Source organism: Corvus moneduloides, chromosome 14, assembly GCF_009650955.1.
Source record: "Corvus moneduloides isolate bCorMon1 chromosome 14, bCorMon1.pri, whole genome shotgun sequence".
Lineage (NCBI taxonomy): Eukaryota > Metazoa > Chordata > Aves > Passeriformes > Corvidae > Corvus > Corvus moneduloides.
In genome coordinates this window covers 4,402,324-4,420,289 of record NC_045489.1, presented here as the reverse complement: position 1 = coordinate 4,420,289, position 17,966 = coordinate 4,402,324, and the positions used below count along the sequence as shown (strand labels likewise).

The 17,966-nt window shown below is 47.8% G+C and overlaps 2 protein-coding genes across 2 annotated transcripts in view; one reads left to right on the top strand and one right to left on the bottom strand.

The window, feature by feature from the left end:
• ZNF711 (zinc finger protein 711) overlaps positions 1–5,805 on the top strand; it is a 29,661-nt gene extending 23,856 nt beyond the window's left edge. The window contains exons 12-13 of the mRNA XM_032124433.1: positions 883–3,664; positions 4,463–5,805. The gene's annotated coding sequence lies outside the window, so the exon portion shown is untranslated. The remainder of the gene's footprint in view (positions 1–882; positions 3,665–4,462) is intronic.
• On the bottom strand, positions 136–17,490 carry POF1B (POF1B actin binding protein). Its single transcript, XM_032124435.1, has 15 exons — positions 17,115–17,490; positions 11,830–11,868; positions 11,331–11,432; positions 10,069–10,242; positions 8,978–9,108; positions 7,965–7,992; positions 7,050–7,124; positions 4,757–4,849; positions 3,983–4,096; positions 3,677–3,829; positions 3,455–3,565; positions 2,709–2,837; positions 2,352–2,425; positions 2,148–2,262; positions 136–1,098 (listed from the first exon to the last, which is right to left on the bottom strand). The coding sequence occupies exons 1-15, from the start codon at positions 17,460–17,462 to the stop codon at positions 1,093–1,095; spliced, it is 1,692 nt and encodes a 563-aa protein (XP_031980326.1). The 5' UTR covers positions 17,463–17,490; the 3' UTR covers positions 136–1,092.
• Between the last annotated feature and the right edge of the window lie 476 nt (positions 17,491–17,966).

The window sequence follows — 17,966 nt, the reverse complement described above, 5'->3', positions numbered from 1 at the left end:
ATGGAGGACTGGGGGCAGCAGCCAGAAAAGGGACGCAGCCCTCATCCTTCACTTGTGAAGATTCATAGAGAGGAACAAGACACCACTTGCTCCCCCCTCACACAACATGGTTCCAGGACAGACAGACAATGACCCAGAGAGTTAAACTTGGCTTTATTTCATGGTTACACATAGTCTCCAGCATTTTTTCCCCATTAAACGTTGCCTAGGGTCTATAGTATCTGGGAACAGAACTACATGGCTGCAGCAGGAAAGCAAAGCAAGAACCCCACGATAAAAGAGCACCTTTGGATTGCAGCGTTCAAACTTTCCCTGTGATTCTCTGTGCTGTGTTGCTCAGACAACTGCTGTATCATGAACACCAAATCAGTTTGAAAGAATTTCTGTGGTCCTGCAAGGAGCAGAAATTGTAAATGGCAGGTTGGTCTGATAAGGAAATTTAGTCCATGAATGAAAATAGCTCAAAGTTCTTCTATATAAAAATATGCCAAGTTGTTGAAAATTTGAAGCACAGCAAATAAATACTTACAACTGGTTTGGGGCTGAGAACACATCACCTCTGAGGTCAGAAACATTCTCTAAAATGAGCCTTTGCCCAGCCTTCACTGAACTGGGTCCTGCTGGCATTTGCCAGGTCAGAAGCTGGGTTTGCTGTAAGTTTTGTCCTTTGTGTCCGAGCTTCCCAGGCAGAGGCAGGTGTAAGGTAAGGAGCAGGTCCCAGTGAGGTATTTTTGAAGTTTCCATGCAGCCCGTGACTCTGCACTGAAAGCAGCCGTGGGAGGGGTGGGACTGACATCGGGGTCATTCCCACTCTCAGCATGTGGACACAGAACATGGCTACAAGGAGGAAAAGGTTTCAGGTGTCTTCCTTTTGTCTCCTAGACTGCCTCAGGACTGGCTGAAGAACAGGAGTTAGTCAAGAACAGCTGAAGTCCACAGAGGGATGGCATCCCATTCTTCCGAGGGAAAAGTGAGTCCTTAATGTTTTCTCAGCCTTCCTCACTATCAGACTGAACCTTTTTTTGGATGCAGAAGAGCAGAAAGTAAAGCAGTTTCAGTGGTTGTGAACTCCTTGGAGCTCAGAGGTTTCTTTCATTCCTAAAAGAAACAAGCAACTTGTTAGAAGAAATACATAAACCTGTTTCTGTTATGAAACCAAACTACCTCCTGTAAAGCATCTCATTTAATTACCTACTTGTTTTCTCTTGTGAAGGGTCCAAGGGGACCAGTGAGCCGTTCCTCTGTACCAAACACTTCACTTTTTAATTTCTCTATTGATGTTTAATTGCTTGACATTTCACTAGGTTGCAATGCACCTGGGTGAGTTTTAGGGCTCAGTAATAAAACTCTGCTCTTTGCCAGTGACCTGCACTTTCTACTTTCCTAATCCTGCTGCAGGCAAGGTCCCCTTGGGGAGCAGGCCAGATGTGCTACCTGCATCTGCTCAGGCTGTCACAAAACTGTCTCCTGGCTGTGTCCCCCCCTTGGTTGTGTCCAGGTGCTGCTGTGACCTTGTGCCTGCAGCCACCACCACCCCTGCCTGGCCACCCTGCTATTTCTCCAGCCTTTTCCTTGTAGCCAAACTTGGCACCACAAGCCACTGCCTGTAACAGAAATAGCTTCTGCAGCCCTGTTTTCTATTTTTATTCTGAATCACTCCTTAAAATGTCACCACTCTTCTGCATTCCTGGGTTAGTCACTGCCATAGCTCAAGGTGAGTTTCAGGGATGTGCTGCTTCGTATGTTTTAGTAATAGCTTGGAGTCATTAATGCTCCTAATGCAGAGGGAGCACAGCCCTCCCAAATCCCTCCTCACCTGAGAGCACAGCAAGACACAGTCCCTGCCTCCCTGCCCAGTACAGCAACACCCCGGGGCCGGTGTTAGGGCAACGCTGCTGCTTTTGTTCAGGGCAATTACGTGCCAGAGAAAACAACAAAAGGTTTTATTTGTACCACACCCACCAATTACTGCCTGCTCGCAAGAGCCAGGACACTTCCCTGGCTGCAGTCAGTCACTTTGCTTTTTGCAGCGAGTTAAATTACCACGAGGGCATCCCTGAGCTCTCAGTTTGGGAAATACTTGCTTTGAAGTTAAATTGAACGCTTAGGGAGTGCAGAGGGAACAGTCCATCTCCAGGTAAACTCACATGTTTCCAGATCTCTCCAGTCCTCTCAATTACAATCGTTTGTGATTTATTGACAGGTGATGTGACCTTGTAGTCATCAGACAGGAGACCCAGAATAGGATACTGATTCCTATACCTGCAGAGAGTTGAACAGGTTGTTTAACAGAGCCTAAATAAAGGAAATCCCAAAGGATGTGTTTTTAAGAAAGGTGAATAACACATTACTTTTTGGTGATGATGGCTGTCACCCCAGGGGACTGACTGCCGGATAATTTCTCGTGCTTCAGTCTGAAGAGCTCCTGAGAAAACCAAAAGCAAACATTGATTTGAAGTAATGTTTTCTGAAGTATCAATTCAATAAAGTCACAACAAAATACTTGCAGAACTTCATCTCAAAGAACAGTCTGAAAATCTGTTCTTCCAGAAGGCTGGCAGAGGAACAGCATTCAGTTAAAACAAATCCTAGCCCCTATTTCTGAGCCAGGAGAGGACAAAGGACTTCCTGGTAAGGTTTCACCTGCACAGTACATAGAAGTTTAAACACAAAAACCCTTAGAAGAGAAATAACTTGAATTATTTTACCTCTTGCTGTTGTTTAATAAAAGCCTCTTTGTCCTCCAGCAGCGATGTCAGTTCGTGCAGCCTCATTTGCAAGTCACTGTTGCTCCCCTCTCTCCTGGTTATGTCCTGCTGGAACTGGCACAGCTGAGACTGCAGAACAAGGCAGGAGCTCTCAGGTGTGGGGGGCTCTGGGCAGGGCCCCTCAGCACCCACCCGGGCTCCAGGGCTGGCATTTCATTAACACCATCAACAGTGAGACCCAGGCATTTTCAGATCAGGAAGCTGAGCCACACAGTAAATTCAGAAAGTGCTAATTGGACTGAATTCTACCCAGTATTAATTTAATTCTTTTATAACTCTGTAAAGCTAAACCAACACTGAACCAGTTGAATTGGCTTCCAGACACTTTTATTACTGATTTCTATGAGAGACATTTCCTACATACAGCTGTCACTGAGATTTATTTTTGTTTCCTATTGAGCATCTTTTGACTAATTTCTTATGTTACCAGGACACATGAAATATCCCTTTAGGACAGCCTGCTAATCAGATTGATCCCTAGTTTCTTCATGTGAAGAACCGTTGGGGTGTTTTTAAAATCACAGCTTTCTGTTCTACTGTAAAGGTTTTGAGCCATCACCACTGTCTATGAGTAAAGTAACTGCAGAACCCAAAGACACCCAAAAAGTGCTTGCGGTAGATCTCTGCTGTTGTAACTGCAAGAGCAGCTGTCCCTGCACACAGCCAGTGCCAGCAGCGCCCCTTACCCTGAGGCTGCGGATCTCCCTGTCCTTGTCCTCCCTCAGGTTGTTGATCATCTCCACGTAGCGGCTGGAGAGCTCGTCCGTCGTGGTCTGCAGGGTTGGGCTGGAGCAGCTCTGCAGCAAAGAACCAGTTTTTATTTTACAAAGAGTTTTCATCATTAGTTTTCCTGCACTGATCCCTCCGAGTCTGGGACCCAGACTGCACCCAGCCAGGTGAGCCCTCACCTGCAGCTTGAGGCTCTGGATCTCCTGCTCCAGGGCCCTCTTGCTGTACTCCAGCTCCTTCAGCTGGCAGTCCTTGTCCCCCTCACTGAGCCGCAGGGACAGGAGCTGTTCCTCCAGGGAGCGGCATTTGGCAGTGCTGTCCCTGAGCCCTTGCTGGAAAGTACAGGGGGAATGAGCACATGGAATTCCCCAGGGGAGCAACAGCATCATACACACAGCAGGCAGCAGTTACTCAGAGTACCCAAAAGTCAGCAAACTGCCCCTATTTTGGCTGCCTGGAATGACACTGAAAAGGTCTAGATTCACCTGCTGCTGACGATTGTTCTCCCTCAGAGAAGCCAACATTGTTTCATATTCTTTTACTTGAGAATCCTTAAAAGCCAAATCCTTCTTCAGCAAGACATTGTCTGTTTCCAGCTTCTGCAGGACAAAAGTCAAAAGCTCACAGTCAAAAGCTGCAATTTTTCAGTAAACTCTTCCCATAAAGTACAACACATGCAGTTTTTAGTAAAGGGATGTTTTACAATCAAGAGAATGCTCAACTTTCTTGAAAGTCTGAGGTTTAGGTACACAGCACACACTGTAGTGCCTGTGGCTTTGTGCTGGGTGGTGAGCGCTGGGATCCCGGACACTGCCCTTCCAGTCTGTCCCAGAAACAATTTAAATAGAAGGCAACAAAAAAAACCCCAAACAAACAAAACCCACCACAAAACTAAGCCTACTGCACAGACTCCTTGTTCTGGGCTCAAGTTCAAACTCCTTCTCCCTCAACTTTGCATTTTCCAGGACAATGCTGTGACATTCCCAGCAGTGCCAGCACTTGGGCTGGTGTGAGAAACACTGCTGCTTCCCCAACAGGAATGATTTGCTGCCTGCATCCACAGCCACAGAGCTGGGATGGCTGGAGCCCAGAGAACCCCTGGAGCTGCCCAAACCACCCGTGGCCATCCAGGCCCCCCGAGGCACTGACAGAGCAGCCACTGCCATCAGCGCAGCCACAGCCTGCAATGCCAGCCCTGGGCTCCTGCTGCCAGCTGGGAACAGCTGGATGAGCCGTGGGCAGTGAGGAACAGGACTCACCCCCAGGTCATCCTGCAAATGGCAGAGCTCCTCACGCAGATTCTTGAACGTGGAAAGCACAAGTCTCAGGGATTTGTCCGATGTCACTCTCATCTGGGAGGGGAGAAATTGAAAGGGTAATTGGGATTAATTAGGCAGCTTTGTTTACAATATGCCTGACAAGAGGTAGAACAGAAACTGCTTTACAGCTGACATAACTTCTAAAACCATTGCACATCCTTTGAAGTGCCCACAGTTTCTACAAGAAACATTTTCATTGCACTTTGTTCTGCAAATGCCAGTGTTCAATTTCTGCTTGTAACACAGGAGAACGTTGTTAACGTGGAAGGAACAACAGAGTAAGGAACTGCGCCTTTGTACACCAATAAAGTGAAAAATAAATTGTTAATATTGCACAATTACTGTGTGAGCTTTCAAAGCTTTGTGTTTACACTGATTTTTAGAAATTGCTGCCCTGCCTGAAAAGGGGAATGAGTCATGTTTGAGATCTGGCAAAGCTTTGGGCTCAAGGGTGAGGGAACTTAATTAACATTTTTAAAAATTTAAATTGAAAAAGCTCATACAGCCAACTCCTCCCTTTAAAAGGAAAAAGATCCCAAAGATGAAAGGAATCACCTGGATGAAAGAGAAAACCAGAAGTGACCACAGCCCAACACTTTTCTCCTTTGGAATGTTAATTTCAATGTCTCTAATAGCCGTGTATTGATTCAGGTGAAAGCATAAATTGCTGCATTTCATGATACATTTATAATATTTAAAAGAAGAAGAATAGACTTTGAAAGGACACAAAATAACTCCTCAAGTTGTGACTCTCCTGGAAGGGCTGAATATTCTGTGCAAAAACTGTGGTTTTTTACTGTCTGGACAAAAGTGAAATCCTCCTGCATGTTCCCTTAACTTGGAAGAATGAGCTCTCTATCCGTATGGGGATTGGCCCTTGCCCAGTTTTTTATCCCCACTGGTGCTGTGGTGTGACTGAGCCTTCATTCCTAGTGTAACTCAACTTTTTGTTTGTTCTATAATTAAAGTGGAATTTCACTTTTGCTGTATGGTTTTGTTGGTTTTATTGTGTAATACACTACAGGGTAGTTTGAAAGAAGGAATTGAGTCAAATGGTGAAATTTAGACTATAAAAGTGTACGGAAAACCCCACTCAGCAATTGCTTTGTGCTAGAGGTTGCTAAAGCCCAGAGGTGCCATGTGCTTTTCCTGTGGAATTCTCTGTGTCCTTAGAGGAGCCTCTGGGCATTCCCAACTTGGGATCCTGGGCTGTGCAAACCCTTCCCTCCCAGCTCTGTCCCAGTGGCCAACGGGTCTGGGAACACTCTGGGTGTATCCTGAAAACACCTGGTTCCCCAAAAACCATTTTGGCTGCATTTTTTAATCACAGCTGTGTGGGTATAAAACCAGCTGGACACATAGACAACAGGAAATGCCTGTTCCAGCTTTTTCACCTGGAGCTGAACCAGCCTCCTGGGACAGTGTGCCAGCGTGAGGCCATGGAATATTTGGGGGTTGATGTCCATCTTCCTTGTAAGAGAAGCACAGAATAAGTCCAGGTGGAAGGGACTGGGGAGGTCAGAGCAGGGCAGCTGCAAACTCAGTCCAGGCTGCTCCTTCACAACTCCATTCCAATGGATTTTTTTTTTCCCCAGGAAGTAATTCCAAGGTGCAGCTCCCTGGTAGGATCACCCTCCCCCTACCTGAGGGAGCCCAGATCAGGACGCTGCTGCTGAGGCTGCCCTGGATCCTGCTCTGACACTCCTGCCTGGCAAAGGCAGCTCTGAGTGCTGAGCTGTGCTTTTGGCATCTGGCAACAAACAGAACCATTGCTGCTGTGGTTCAGGTGTAAAGGGTTTTGTCCTCCTGTCTGGTTCTCCAGCTCCCTCCCCACCCCTCCCTGCCTGCTCCGTGCCCAGCCATGGGGTTGGGCTGTGTGCACATGGGATTCAGGCTCTGCTTCTGTTTTTAGCACCTCCTATTTGTGTTTGGCTTTTAAAGTAAAGCCTTAATACACAAAACAGAAAGATGAAAGGTCTCTGTTCTCTCAGTGGTCTAAAGCCAAGAGTTTCCAGTGAAACTGCAGGAAAGCCCCAGTAAAGCTCAGTTTAAAAGACACAAGTGGACTGTGGGTCCAGCTGGCACTTCCCTTAACACCACCATTCCACCCCCTTTACTGTAGAAACAGTGGAATGAGGGAATGCAGAGTGAAGTGTGTGATGTACCAAGTCCCATCTCCTTGTGAGCCAACTCCTACTGCACCCAGTTCCTACAGGCTGCCATGCTCCCATACCTGGAGGAGATAACGAATCTGCTGCTTTGTTGCCTCAGACAGTCCTTTGGGAATTAATTCCTCAATATCTTCAGTCTAAGCAAAGAAGGGAGGAAAGGGGAGACATCTTGATTAAGAATTTTGCCTGGTAGATAGCAATGTGGTTTCTTCATTAATTACACAGCTCTGCTATGAAAAACATCCTTAGTACAAGGCAAATAAGAACAAAAATAGATCAAAGTCTATCCAGAAAACTTCCAAAGTCTTTTATATGTGAGGCATGTACAAAGTGAGATGAAGTGATACATGAAGCATATATTCAAATCCTTAAATTTAAAATTTATTTTAAAAGCAGTATTCAAACCAATCCTCTCTCAGGGATTAACAGCTGATGCTACAACTCCCAGCAGTTCATGGTGGGGAAATGCCTTGTGTTTCTGACCAGTGAATGGGCTGCCAGTAAACCCCAGATGACCAACAGGAGATGCTGCCAGGATTCAGTGGCATTTGCTTCCTTCAGGTGAGCCCTGAACAGGTATTTCTGCCCCATTCACACTGAATGCCTTCAAAGGTGCAGCACCTGCTGCTCAGCAGCACTCACAGGCCAGGGAGTGATGGAGCCCTTGCAAAAAAAACATTCTGAAAATACAGGTACCTGTGCAAGTCATTTTCCAGTGAAACCATTATTGGCAGGAGAGACATATTGGCAGGAGAGACTTCCAAAATTTGACGCTCATACTGGAATAATGCGAATTCTTCAAGTTTCCTTTCAGTTATTATCACATTTATACCTGCCTGGCAGTAGGTTTCAGGCTCTGAATGTTTTTTGCCAAGCAGGAGCCATTAACTAACAAAGACCAGCCTCCTTCATTGCAACTGGCTTGGCTAATTTGCTTGAACCCCCCCACCAGTGTCAGGGGACAGCCTGGGCCTTACCTGGCATGTTAACTCGATGTCGTGGTTCCTGTAAAACACAAAATCCAAGGATCTGTTAACACAAAGCTGCTTGAGAACTTTCAAGATTCAGGCCCACATTCACCACTAAAAGATTGATGGACAATACAGAGCAAGGAAGGGCCTTTATCAGCTCAAGAGTCATTACCTTCCCTCTGTGGTGCCAGGCAGTGACTGTTAAACACCACTCCAGCAAGGAATTCCCAGGGAGACCGGAGTCCTACAGCAGCACAGCTAACACAGGCTGACAGTCCCCAGTTCTTTGGGCAGTTATCCAAATTATGGTCAGTTAACCCAATTACTCCCTTAATTGCCTGGATAATGGTTTGCCCACAACTCTGCTGCAATACCCTGCCCCAAGTGTTGACTTGGCACTGTCAGGGTTTTTGTGGTGGTTAAATTCCCTTTTTCCCTCTGCTACAGGACCACTTTCCTTATTCAGTAACCCTTGAAAGCACCCATCGAGACCAGGAGTGAGGGGGAAGAATGAGGGCGATTGGGAGGGAAGGGGGAAGGTTGTGCAGGCTCTGAATCTCACTTCTTCCCACAGATGGTCTGCAGAAAACATGCTTAATGTTCATTTGGGTGTAGAGACTGAGCTTTATGCCTGGTGGCTGTCCTTTAATCCATTAACACATGTGGAAACAACATTTCAACGGGACAGAGGAACTTTGGACATTTGGGTTGTTTCTTCAGGACACAGCAATTGTATCATGAAATATATGTCAGCATGTGCTGTAAGTACTTGTTTGCTCAAGTGTACCAACACGTGTGAGACACAATTCGTAAGCATCAAATTCAATAAATTTCCTTGGCTCACAGCATTTTTATGTCCTCAGTTACTTGCAAATCAGATGAATGTGTAAAACATCCAGTCAATTCTAGCTGTCAGGAAGAAAAAAAAGAGTACAACCAATCCACAAGCACCACCATCCCTGTCAGCTGTGCAGTGCTGGATGTCTGGGACACAGGCATGACAGATCCAGTGGCAATACCTTGTGCCAATCTTCTCCACGTGCTGCAGCAAACAGCTGTACAGGTCAGTGCTCTTGCGGTGCAGCTCAGCCAGCAGCTCCCCGAAGAAGCGACAGTCCAGCTGCTCGGGGTTGTCCTGGGGGCAGCTCACCTGGCAGGAGACAGGCAGGAGATCAGAACAGGCTCCCTTCTTCGGGAGGAAAGCTGAACATGAGAATGCTACAGGTAGAATGGACTTGGGTCTGGCTGCTCTTAGACATTTGCAATTTGTTTACACTTTCCTTGGTGGTGAGTCTTCCATGTCTGCTGGCTTTCAACAAACTGTACAGAGAGGAATTACTTCCTTTAGAACAACAGGCACTAAGTCCTGCTTCCAGAGCAGTGCCATCATTTGTCATCAGCTCTATAGGAACATCAGCCCAAGCTGAGTGTCCCAAGCTGCTTGATGGGAGTGTCAGGCTCTGGAAGGTTCTGCACAGGTCTGACACTGAGGTCCCCAGGGTGTTTGTCACCCAAACACCAACTGGGTGCACAGGAGGGACCTGCTGCACTCCCTCTCCAGCTGCACTAACAGGCTACAGCTATACCAGGAAGTTCCTTTTGTGCTTCCAGTGAATCTGTGTCAACAACTTTTGCATCAAATTGAAATATATTTGAAGCCCTGGTTGATCAGCGTAGGAGGAGAGGAATCCTGAGCTGATGTTTGTCGAGGTTATAAAGCAAAGTGTGTTTTCTCCCAAACTCGAGGCAGAGCTGTGCATCCCTCAGTCTGTGTGTACAGACTGACAGGTGGAACCTGACGGAATTGATGGGTAAAGAAAAACAAAACCAAACAACCCAGCGAGACTGAGCACAGTTAAACACCATGGGCTGACCTCAGTCAGTGCACACCTGAGCACAGGTCTGTGACAACGAGAAATACAACACCTCAAAGAGCCATTTCCCCCCTCAACAGCACATGACAAAACCTCGAACAGTTCCAGACAGACATACAGACCCTGCTTAGTTCCAGGGCTGTGGTGCTGAGAGTTCCAACAAAACCTGCACAAACATAAAACCCTTCTTTCCCAGAGTTTTCTCCCTGCCTAAGAACAAAGCAAGAAGCTCTCACCAGCTCGGGGGCCGTGCTCCTCCTCACGGCGTGTCCCCGGCTCTCGTCGCTGCCCGGGCACAGCTCGCAGGCGCTGCCCGTCTGTGTCTGCTGGCACTGCTGGGTCACCGGCACCGGCAGGGCGGGCGGGCACTGCGGGCACTGCTCCGCCTGGCACACCTGGAACTGCCTCTCCTGCGGACACAACCGGACTTGTTAGTGCTGGACACGTCTGGATGGGGTGGGAGATGAACCTCAATAGCGAATGAAATGGGTCTGTGACTGGCAAGGCTGGTGGTGGTTTCAGATGTTTTAATAATCCAAATAATTTTTTTTTTTTTTTATTCCTACCTGAAAGCGAGTTTGCCTCACACTTTTATGCTGCAGGGTCATAATTCACCATTTTCCTCCAATTTTAGAAGCTGCCAGTGAAAAGCACAGGAGAGACACCTTTCCCAAGGTGGATGTCCCATTACACATGAAAATTTCCTTCAAAACTACACTCCTGATTTGACCTAAATCTAAACATACCCCACTTAACAAAAACCAGAACTATAGTTTCCAGGACTTCCACGATTTTTTATTCTTTTCTTTGCACATCATCTGCAGAAAGAAAGAAGCTATTACTTATAATTACTTTTTTTTCCTTTTTCCGCTTCAGAGACTGGACGTCACAGATAATTCACCTGTCTAAAATCCAGAGTGCCATGAATACTTTGGTTTTTTAAACTGAAGTTAAAAACCCCCCAGGTAAATCACTCTGAGATATGCTAAATTTCAATTTTTTTTTTCTTGTTGGAAATACTTCAGAGCAATAAAATGGAGCAATATTTTTGCTATTGACAAAACACCAGTTTTAAGATGAAATTTCAGACAAGTTTGCCAAATATATATTGTTTCAAGAGTCAGTAAAAAAAAAAATTGTCTTTTTAACTTTTTTTTTCCAAAAATTTATCTTGGTTGTTCTGTTGTGAAGCTACTGCAAGAAACTAATTCACAGTCACTATTCAGATACAGACTGACAGTATTAGAGATACAAAGCAGTTTTCATTGTTAATAAATAAATAAATTCTCAGGAAAAATATGGCAAACATTCCACCTTCTGCTCTCCTTAAATATTGTTTCATTTACTCTGAGAATGTGTCCTAGATCACAACAAGGCAGTTCTCAGATTGGCAGCTACTCCCAACAAAAACCCAGAACCAAACCAACCCAGAAACATCAATTTCCTGCTACCACCTCAATTTTCTTTTTGCAAGAGATAATACAAACACCCAGCTTACTTGCAGGGGATTTAATAGTTCATATTTTCTTATTGTCTTTTCATAGATGACATTATTTCCAGGACAGAAGTTTGCCCCTCTAAGAAAAGGAGATAATGGCTCCTGTAAAACACATAAATAAAAACATCCTTAAATCTTGTCAAACAGCAAACTCAGGATTAGTGTAATTTTGACCAAAACCAGGTAATTTAAAGACATGTGAGATGTCCTTTAGGATGTGTACATTTGAGTGCGTGTCCATTTGGAAACAAAGTGGCTGTGCTTGCATAGGGACTGTGCGAAATAAATACAGTAGAAGCAGTTAGTAGTTAATCAATATTAATGAAGACTTAGGTGCTGAGAGGTGGGAGCCTGACCGGCCATTCTGCAGTGTTTTCAATCCCTCATAATTCCATCTCTCACCCTCAGAGGTGTGAGCTGTGTGCTTTCAAAGTGTTTATCATGCCCCGTGGAGGCAGCTGGGGAAGGAGCTGAGGGAACTCCAACACAGTTTCCCTACCTGATCCGGGTTCTCGATAATGATCCTGCGAATGGTGCCCTGCAAGGAAGGGAAAAAGGTTCAGAGATTACTGCACTTCAACCTCTAACACCTTTCCTGGCAGAGCTCAGGCCTTCACAGATTCCCAAAGGAATCTGATTATGGACATTGGCAGAAAATACTTTGGGATCCACTGGCCACAATCACCTGGAGATGTTTTAAACCCAGGGCCTTCCCACCCCAAAGGAATTGGCCCATGTGCAGCATGGCAAGACACAACCCATCACTGCATTTTAAGAGTTGGGTTTTTCTCAGTCCCCTCTTTGCAGGTCTGAGGTAATTAGTCCATATTTTCTGTAAGTGCAGCAGAACAGGCACAAATCAAAGCTGGATAAGGCTTCCTGGATCCCACGTCCCTGTTCCAGTCCATCTCTTTTACTTTCAGTTTTTCATGTTACACATCTAACTCAGTGGTGTAGATGGAGATACACCATCAATTCTTTTTGTTTCACTAAGGCATGAAAATTTGGATTTTGCTTAAACTCAGAAGTGGACAGAGAAGCCACCCAGCAACCCACTGGGTCACATCCAGTTCACACAACTCCACAATTGCCATCTATGGGAACAATGCCCACACAGAGCATCTGCACATTCCTGAAGGAAAAATGAGATGTACCTTTTCAAATTACAAAAATCTGTCCCTGGCAGCAGCTTTGTTTTCAAATAGATTTCTTCAGGTTTTGCCCCAGTACTGTCTACAAGCAACTGTAGATGCTGTCCTCCACCAGTTCCAACAAATCACACATTGCTTCAACTCTTCACATCCAGGCCTTTACCCAAACAAGCAGAGTTCCCACTGAATCCAATCTAAGGACTGGGCAATTTGTCAGTTTGCAGCATCCTGTTTATTCTCCCTCACAGCACAAACCTCCAATTTTCATAATGAATCATTTCTTCCCCAGACCCAGGGGGAAGTTTATGTGGCTGCAGTTCAGTCTCAGACACATTCTCAGCCAGGTGAGAGCAGCTCTGAAGTAGGTCAGGTTTCCTGACAACTGTTGGATAAGTTTAGGAAGCCTGGAGCACTTTTCCAAACTTCCCAAGGGTGAATCATAACAGCACCAGGAAAGAGAAACAAAAGTAGAAAAGAAACTGTTTTTGTAGCAGTCAAAGTAACTAAGAAATTTCAAAATTAAAAGTGCTGCAGAAACTTGGGAAGCTGCTCAGTGCTGCTCCCACCCCGTGTGCCAGTGGTGCCAGCAGGACTCTGAGTGTGGGGACACAACACCGGGAAGAGGCAGCAGAGGTGGAACCTGCAGCCCAATCCTGCATCACTGACACCTGCAGAGCTGGAACTAAAAAGTGAGATACTCAACAAAGGGATGGCCACTGGTCCTTCCTTCAGCCGAGTCTCAGAGCAGGCATAGCTTGATCCCAGTGTCCGTGCTGGAGCACAGGGAGCTGTGACACAGGAGAGCCGTGGGATGGCAGGGAGTGCTTCATTCCAGCGCAGGGACACCACATGGCCGTTGTGTAACATTAAACAACAGCTTTGGAATTCGCTGAAAGGTTGGAGAAATGTGCCAGGACTAACTCAAAGTCCAGAGAGGATAACACATCCAGGGTGTTCTCAGAGGAATAAACCCACAACTGAGGAGTCTGGAGCATTTTAAGGTGTAACAGACCTTTATCATATTCACGAGGACAGCCTCATTGTATATGCAATATTATACAGAACCTACAAATATTTTGCCTGGATAAAATTATGCTTATTTTCGAGATACCCAAACTCTTTCATTTTCAAAGAACTGCTTTACAAACACGGATTTGCCTGCCCTTTCTCCCGTTCCAGCCAAGCAGGCTGGACTGGCACAGGCTGGGAGGGAACCAAGAGGCAGAAGCACTGTGCCTGTGCCAGCCTGCGCTGCCCACACACAGCTCCCGGCTCCACACAAGGAGGTGCCACCTCCAAGGCCTCTGGAGCTGTCCCCCAGCACTGGGGAGACTGCCATGGAAAGGGATCTCGGGCTGTTTCCATTTTCCAGCATTCCCAAGGGGCATAGCTCAGGACACTCTCAGTGCAGTCACAAGATGCAGTGTTTGGAGATACAGCATTTTCTAACTGGGAGAAGGAAGGGGAAGGTGGGATTCCAAAGGCAAAGCCCAGTGCTGTTGTGGGTTTCAGTGGCATGACTGGGTTTGGAATTTATAATAGCCTGACCAGTCAGTCTGGGTCTATTTTACAGAATCACAGAGTGTTTGGGAGGGACCTTAAAGTTCTTCCCATTCCAACCCCTGCCATAGGGTTTATGAGGAGACTTTCCAAAGATAACACTAACACTTTCATAAATATTTTTTGCAGTCTTTAAGATTTTTAAATATTAAAATAAGCATTTGATAGATTTATCCTTACTGTGAGCCAATTTTATGTAGAAGCAATTGGTCTTCTCACTTTTATTTCAACAGGTTCCCCTTGGCTTCAGCCAACACAGAGATGAAAGTAAGAATTTCATCTATGTCAAAGGCCTTTATCCACAACACATTGTCTTGCTAATGACAAGCAATCCAGTCATCTAATCATAATTTATGAGTTCCAGTTGGCAGGTGAAATGGGGAAATGGCAGGCTGTGTTTGAGGCTGTTACAACACAGACCAGCCCTGGAGCTGGTTAATATTACACCATTTTCATGGGAGCCCTTTGCACGTCACAGAACTGAGCCCAGCCACACAAACACCTGACTCCCAAAATTTCTCTCATGGACAGAAAATCCCTACAAGCCCTGTCAGAGTTTTGGCCTCTGCAAACATCTTGCAAGTGTCATTCCATATATTATCTTTTCATGACCACGGTGAAGGGATTCATACACATAAACCACACTGGAAGGGAATTTATTCTCAACACTTCTCATTTAGATGAAGCAGAGCAAAATTTGCTGTGAATTACTCCAAGGACAAAACCAAGTTACATCAAGAAAGTAAAAAAAACCCTGAATCCTGAACCACAAAAAGTACCAGCACATGTACTCTCCCTCTCTCCAGCTTATTGAAAGTGTACATAATAAACACAAGAGCACACCCCAGCCACATGACTGAAGACTAGCACTGTATCAACAGGGATGTAGATGTCTGTTATTGTTAATCCACAAAAGCTCTGCAGAAGCAAATTAAATATTGCTCAAAGACAGTCCTTTGCTTTACCAGCAGTACAGAGCTGAAACTACAGCTCGGGGCTGCCACTAACCCCAAACTCTCGTGTTACAACAAACACAGATGTGAGCTCAGTATCGGTCCATTATTCACTTTACGTGGCCCTACAGCTCAAAGGGCAACTGATCCACTCTTTGGGAATGCCCTACACCCCTCCCAGGGCTTCTCTCTGGCAACTCCCATTCAGCACCAAGCATGCCACTTCTGCCTTCTCCTAGCTGACTTCCCTGTTACTGTTTTCTGCTTAGTAACTTCCTAATAATCTGTATTAGGCGCCTTCCTTCTCCACCACTGAAACTGCAACCCACACAGAGCCTGACTGAGCTACACCCTCTTGTTTTTAAAGTCTCATCCAGCAAAACACTTCAGCAAGAAATTAGTTTTCATCAGCAGGACATAATGGATTCAGTGACTACAACAGATGTTGAAAATGAAACATCCTCCATAGAGCAGCGACAGCATTTGAGCCTGTAATCCTTGTTCACATACTTATCTAGGCAGAGGAAGCCTGGGACTGCAGGGTTTATGCCAATGAATATTTAACTAATTAACTGCAATTCAGACTGTCATCCAGCCTAGCTGAGCAGATCACTTATCTGGGAGGTGAGAGACCTGTGTTTACACTCCTGCCCTACATCTTGCAAAAGAGGATTAACAACCTGGATAGAGGGAATGGCTCTGCCATAACCAACTCCTACAAAGCCATGACGATCGCAGACTCATTCAGGTTGGAAAAACCCACCAAAATCATCGAGTCCTGCCACTCCCCAGCACTGCCAAGGCCACCACTTGGCCATGTCCTTAAGTGCCACATCCACACATTTTTGAACATTTCCAGGGATGGTGACTCCACCGCTTCCCTGGGCAGTGTGCTCTGATGTTTAACCACCCATTCCATGAAGAAATCTTTTCCAATATCCAACCTAAACCTCCACTAACACAGCTTGAGGCTGTTTCCTCTTTGTCCTTGTAGTAGCCCAGCCGCTTGCTCACTTCCCAGGATTTACATAAACCATGCCGGAGAGGAAGGCAGCCCTCAAACCATGCAAATACTGCTTTCAAAGGAATTCAGGTCTTGTATTGGTCTTCATCCAGATTTTTTTTTGACAGGTAAATATAACACGGGAAAGAAAACTCAGTAAGAGTTCATCTTGAAACAAATGTACGTTGCCGTTTGAGTATAGCAGAGCAATCCTATCAATGTTAATGATATTCTGCTGTATGAGGAAAAACGTGTTGAGAATAAATTCTGATCTCCATTTCTGGTTTTGCAGTCAAATCTGTTCTTAAACTATTGGTTTCTAGTTTCAATACACCAGTTGCATTAAATTCCACCGATACTTTCAAGCCATGCCTTGAATACACTCACAACAAACCTGCTGAACTGCATTGTGAGGGCTTTCCAAGCCCAACTCCAACACTTCAGTCGCGGACCTTATTAAGCACCATCGATTCAAAGAGAACTAATAAGCACACAGGCTTCGTGTTCTATTTACATGAGCAGCCCCAAGTCAGCAGAGCCGCGCGGTGACATCCCGGCGTGGGAAGGGAGCACCCGCCTGCGGCGGGATCGCTGCTCTGCCGCGATAGAACCGGCAAAAACAGCGTTCTGCCTTAAGAGGGTGCCGGCGCTGGGCGGACACGGGTGACACCGCGCTGGGGCCGGTGCCACTGCCCGCATCCCTGCCTGGGGACAGCCCGGCGGAGCTGGGGACGGTGGGGAGCGGCTGCGGCGGCTCTTCCGCCGGGAAGCGCCCGGGGCGGGCGGAGGGGGCCGGGGCTGGACCCGTCCCACGCCCGGGGGAGCCCGGCCCGACCCTCCGGGCGCACCCGCAGCTCCCAGGGTCGGGTTCCGGCTTCGACGGCGCCTCATCCAGGCCGGGAGCGGGTCGGGAGGGGAGCAGCGCCCGAGGGCCCGGGCAGCAGCCGGGTCCCGGGTCCGCGAGGGGAGCAGCGCCCGAGGGCCCGGGCAGCAGCCGGGTCCCGGGTCCGCGAGGGGAGCAGCGCCCGAGGGCCCGGGCAGCAGCCGGGTCCCGGGTCCGCGAGGGGAGCAGCGCCCAGGGGCCGGGCAGCTCAGGGCTGGTCCGTGTCCGCCGTACCTGTGGCGAGTCGCAGCCGTGCCCGCTGTCCAGCGGCGAGGCGGCCCGGGAGGAGCAGGAGGTGCTGACCCGGCGGCAGCCCGGCCCGTAGGCGCGCACCCGGTCGTAGGCCACGGCGCCGTCCTGCTGCTGGTGCGGAGCGGGGTCCAGGCAGGGCAGCGGCCGCGGCGGCTCCGGGCACGGCGGGGGCTCGGGGCAGGGCGGCGGCTCGGGGCAGGGCCGGCGGGCGGGCAGGGTGCTGTAGTGCTGCTGCCGCCGGTAGTAGTGGTGCTGCTGCTGCTGCTGCTGCTGCTGCTGGAGGTGCGGGGGCAGCGCGAGTGGCTGCAGCTGCTGCTGCGCCCCGAACATCGCGGCGGGACTGCGGCGCTGCGGGGCCGCTCCGGCTTTACCTGCGCGGGCCGCGCCTTGGGCGGGCCGCACCTGCGGGCGGGGAGCCCCGGCCCAACCCCGCCCCGGGCAGGGCCCGGCTGCGGCACCGCCGCCTGCCCGGGAACGGGCTCGGACCGACCGCGCTCCCGGTATTACAGCCCCGCAGCCAAACGTCACCCAGCGCCGCTGGCAGAAAAGCAAAGCCCTGTGCTTTCAGTAAAGCCCTTTGCTGTCGTTCTCTTTACAAGGTGTGTAGCGGGAGTGTAAACCCATAGTTATCTGCTACTCGAATGACTTAAATATTCTTTTCACGAGAGGTTATGAACTTCGCCAGAAAACCTTTCACACCTGCAGGAGCCGCGGTCGCCTTTGCCGGCTCGCAGGAGGCTCTGCCTGGGGCAGCAGCTGCCAGGGAAAGGAGCACGTTCTGTACCTGCATCCCTGCACCGCAGAGCACGGGCTGACTTCAGTGACCAGCTGATC

Bases quoted from the DNA above. Each gene is read 5' to 3' on its own strand.
- POF1B (XM_032124435.1), bottom strand. From the start codon at position 17,462: ATGTTCGGGGCGCAGCAGCAGCTGCAGCCACTCGCGCTGCCCCCGCAC. The intron at 11,433-11,829 runs GTAGGGAAACTG...TGTGTTTTACAG, and splicing joins TTATCGAGAACCCGGATCAG to GAGCCATTATCTCCTTTTCT. The intron at 7,993-8,977 runs GTATTGCCACTG...TGTGTTTTACAG, and splicing joins GTGGAGAAGATTGGCACAAG to GAACCACGACATCGAGTTAA.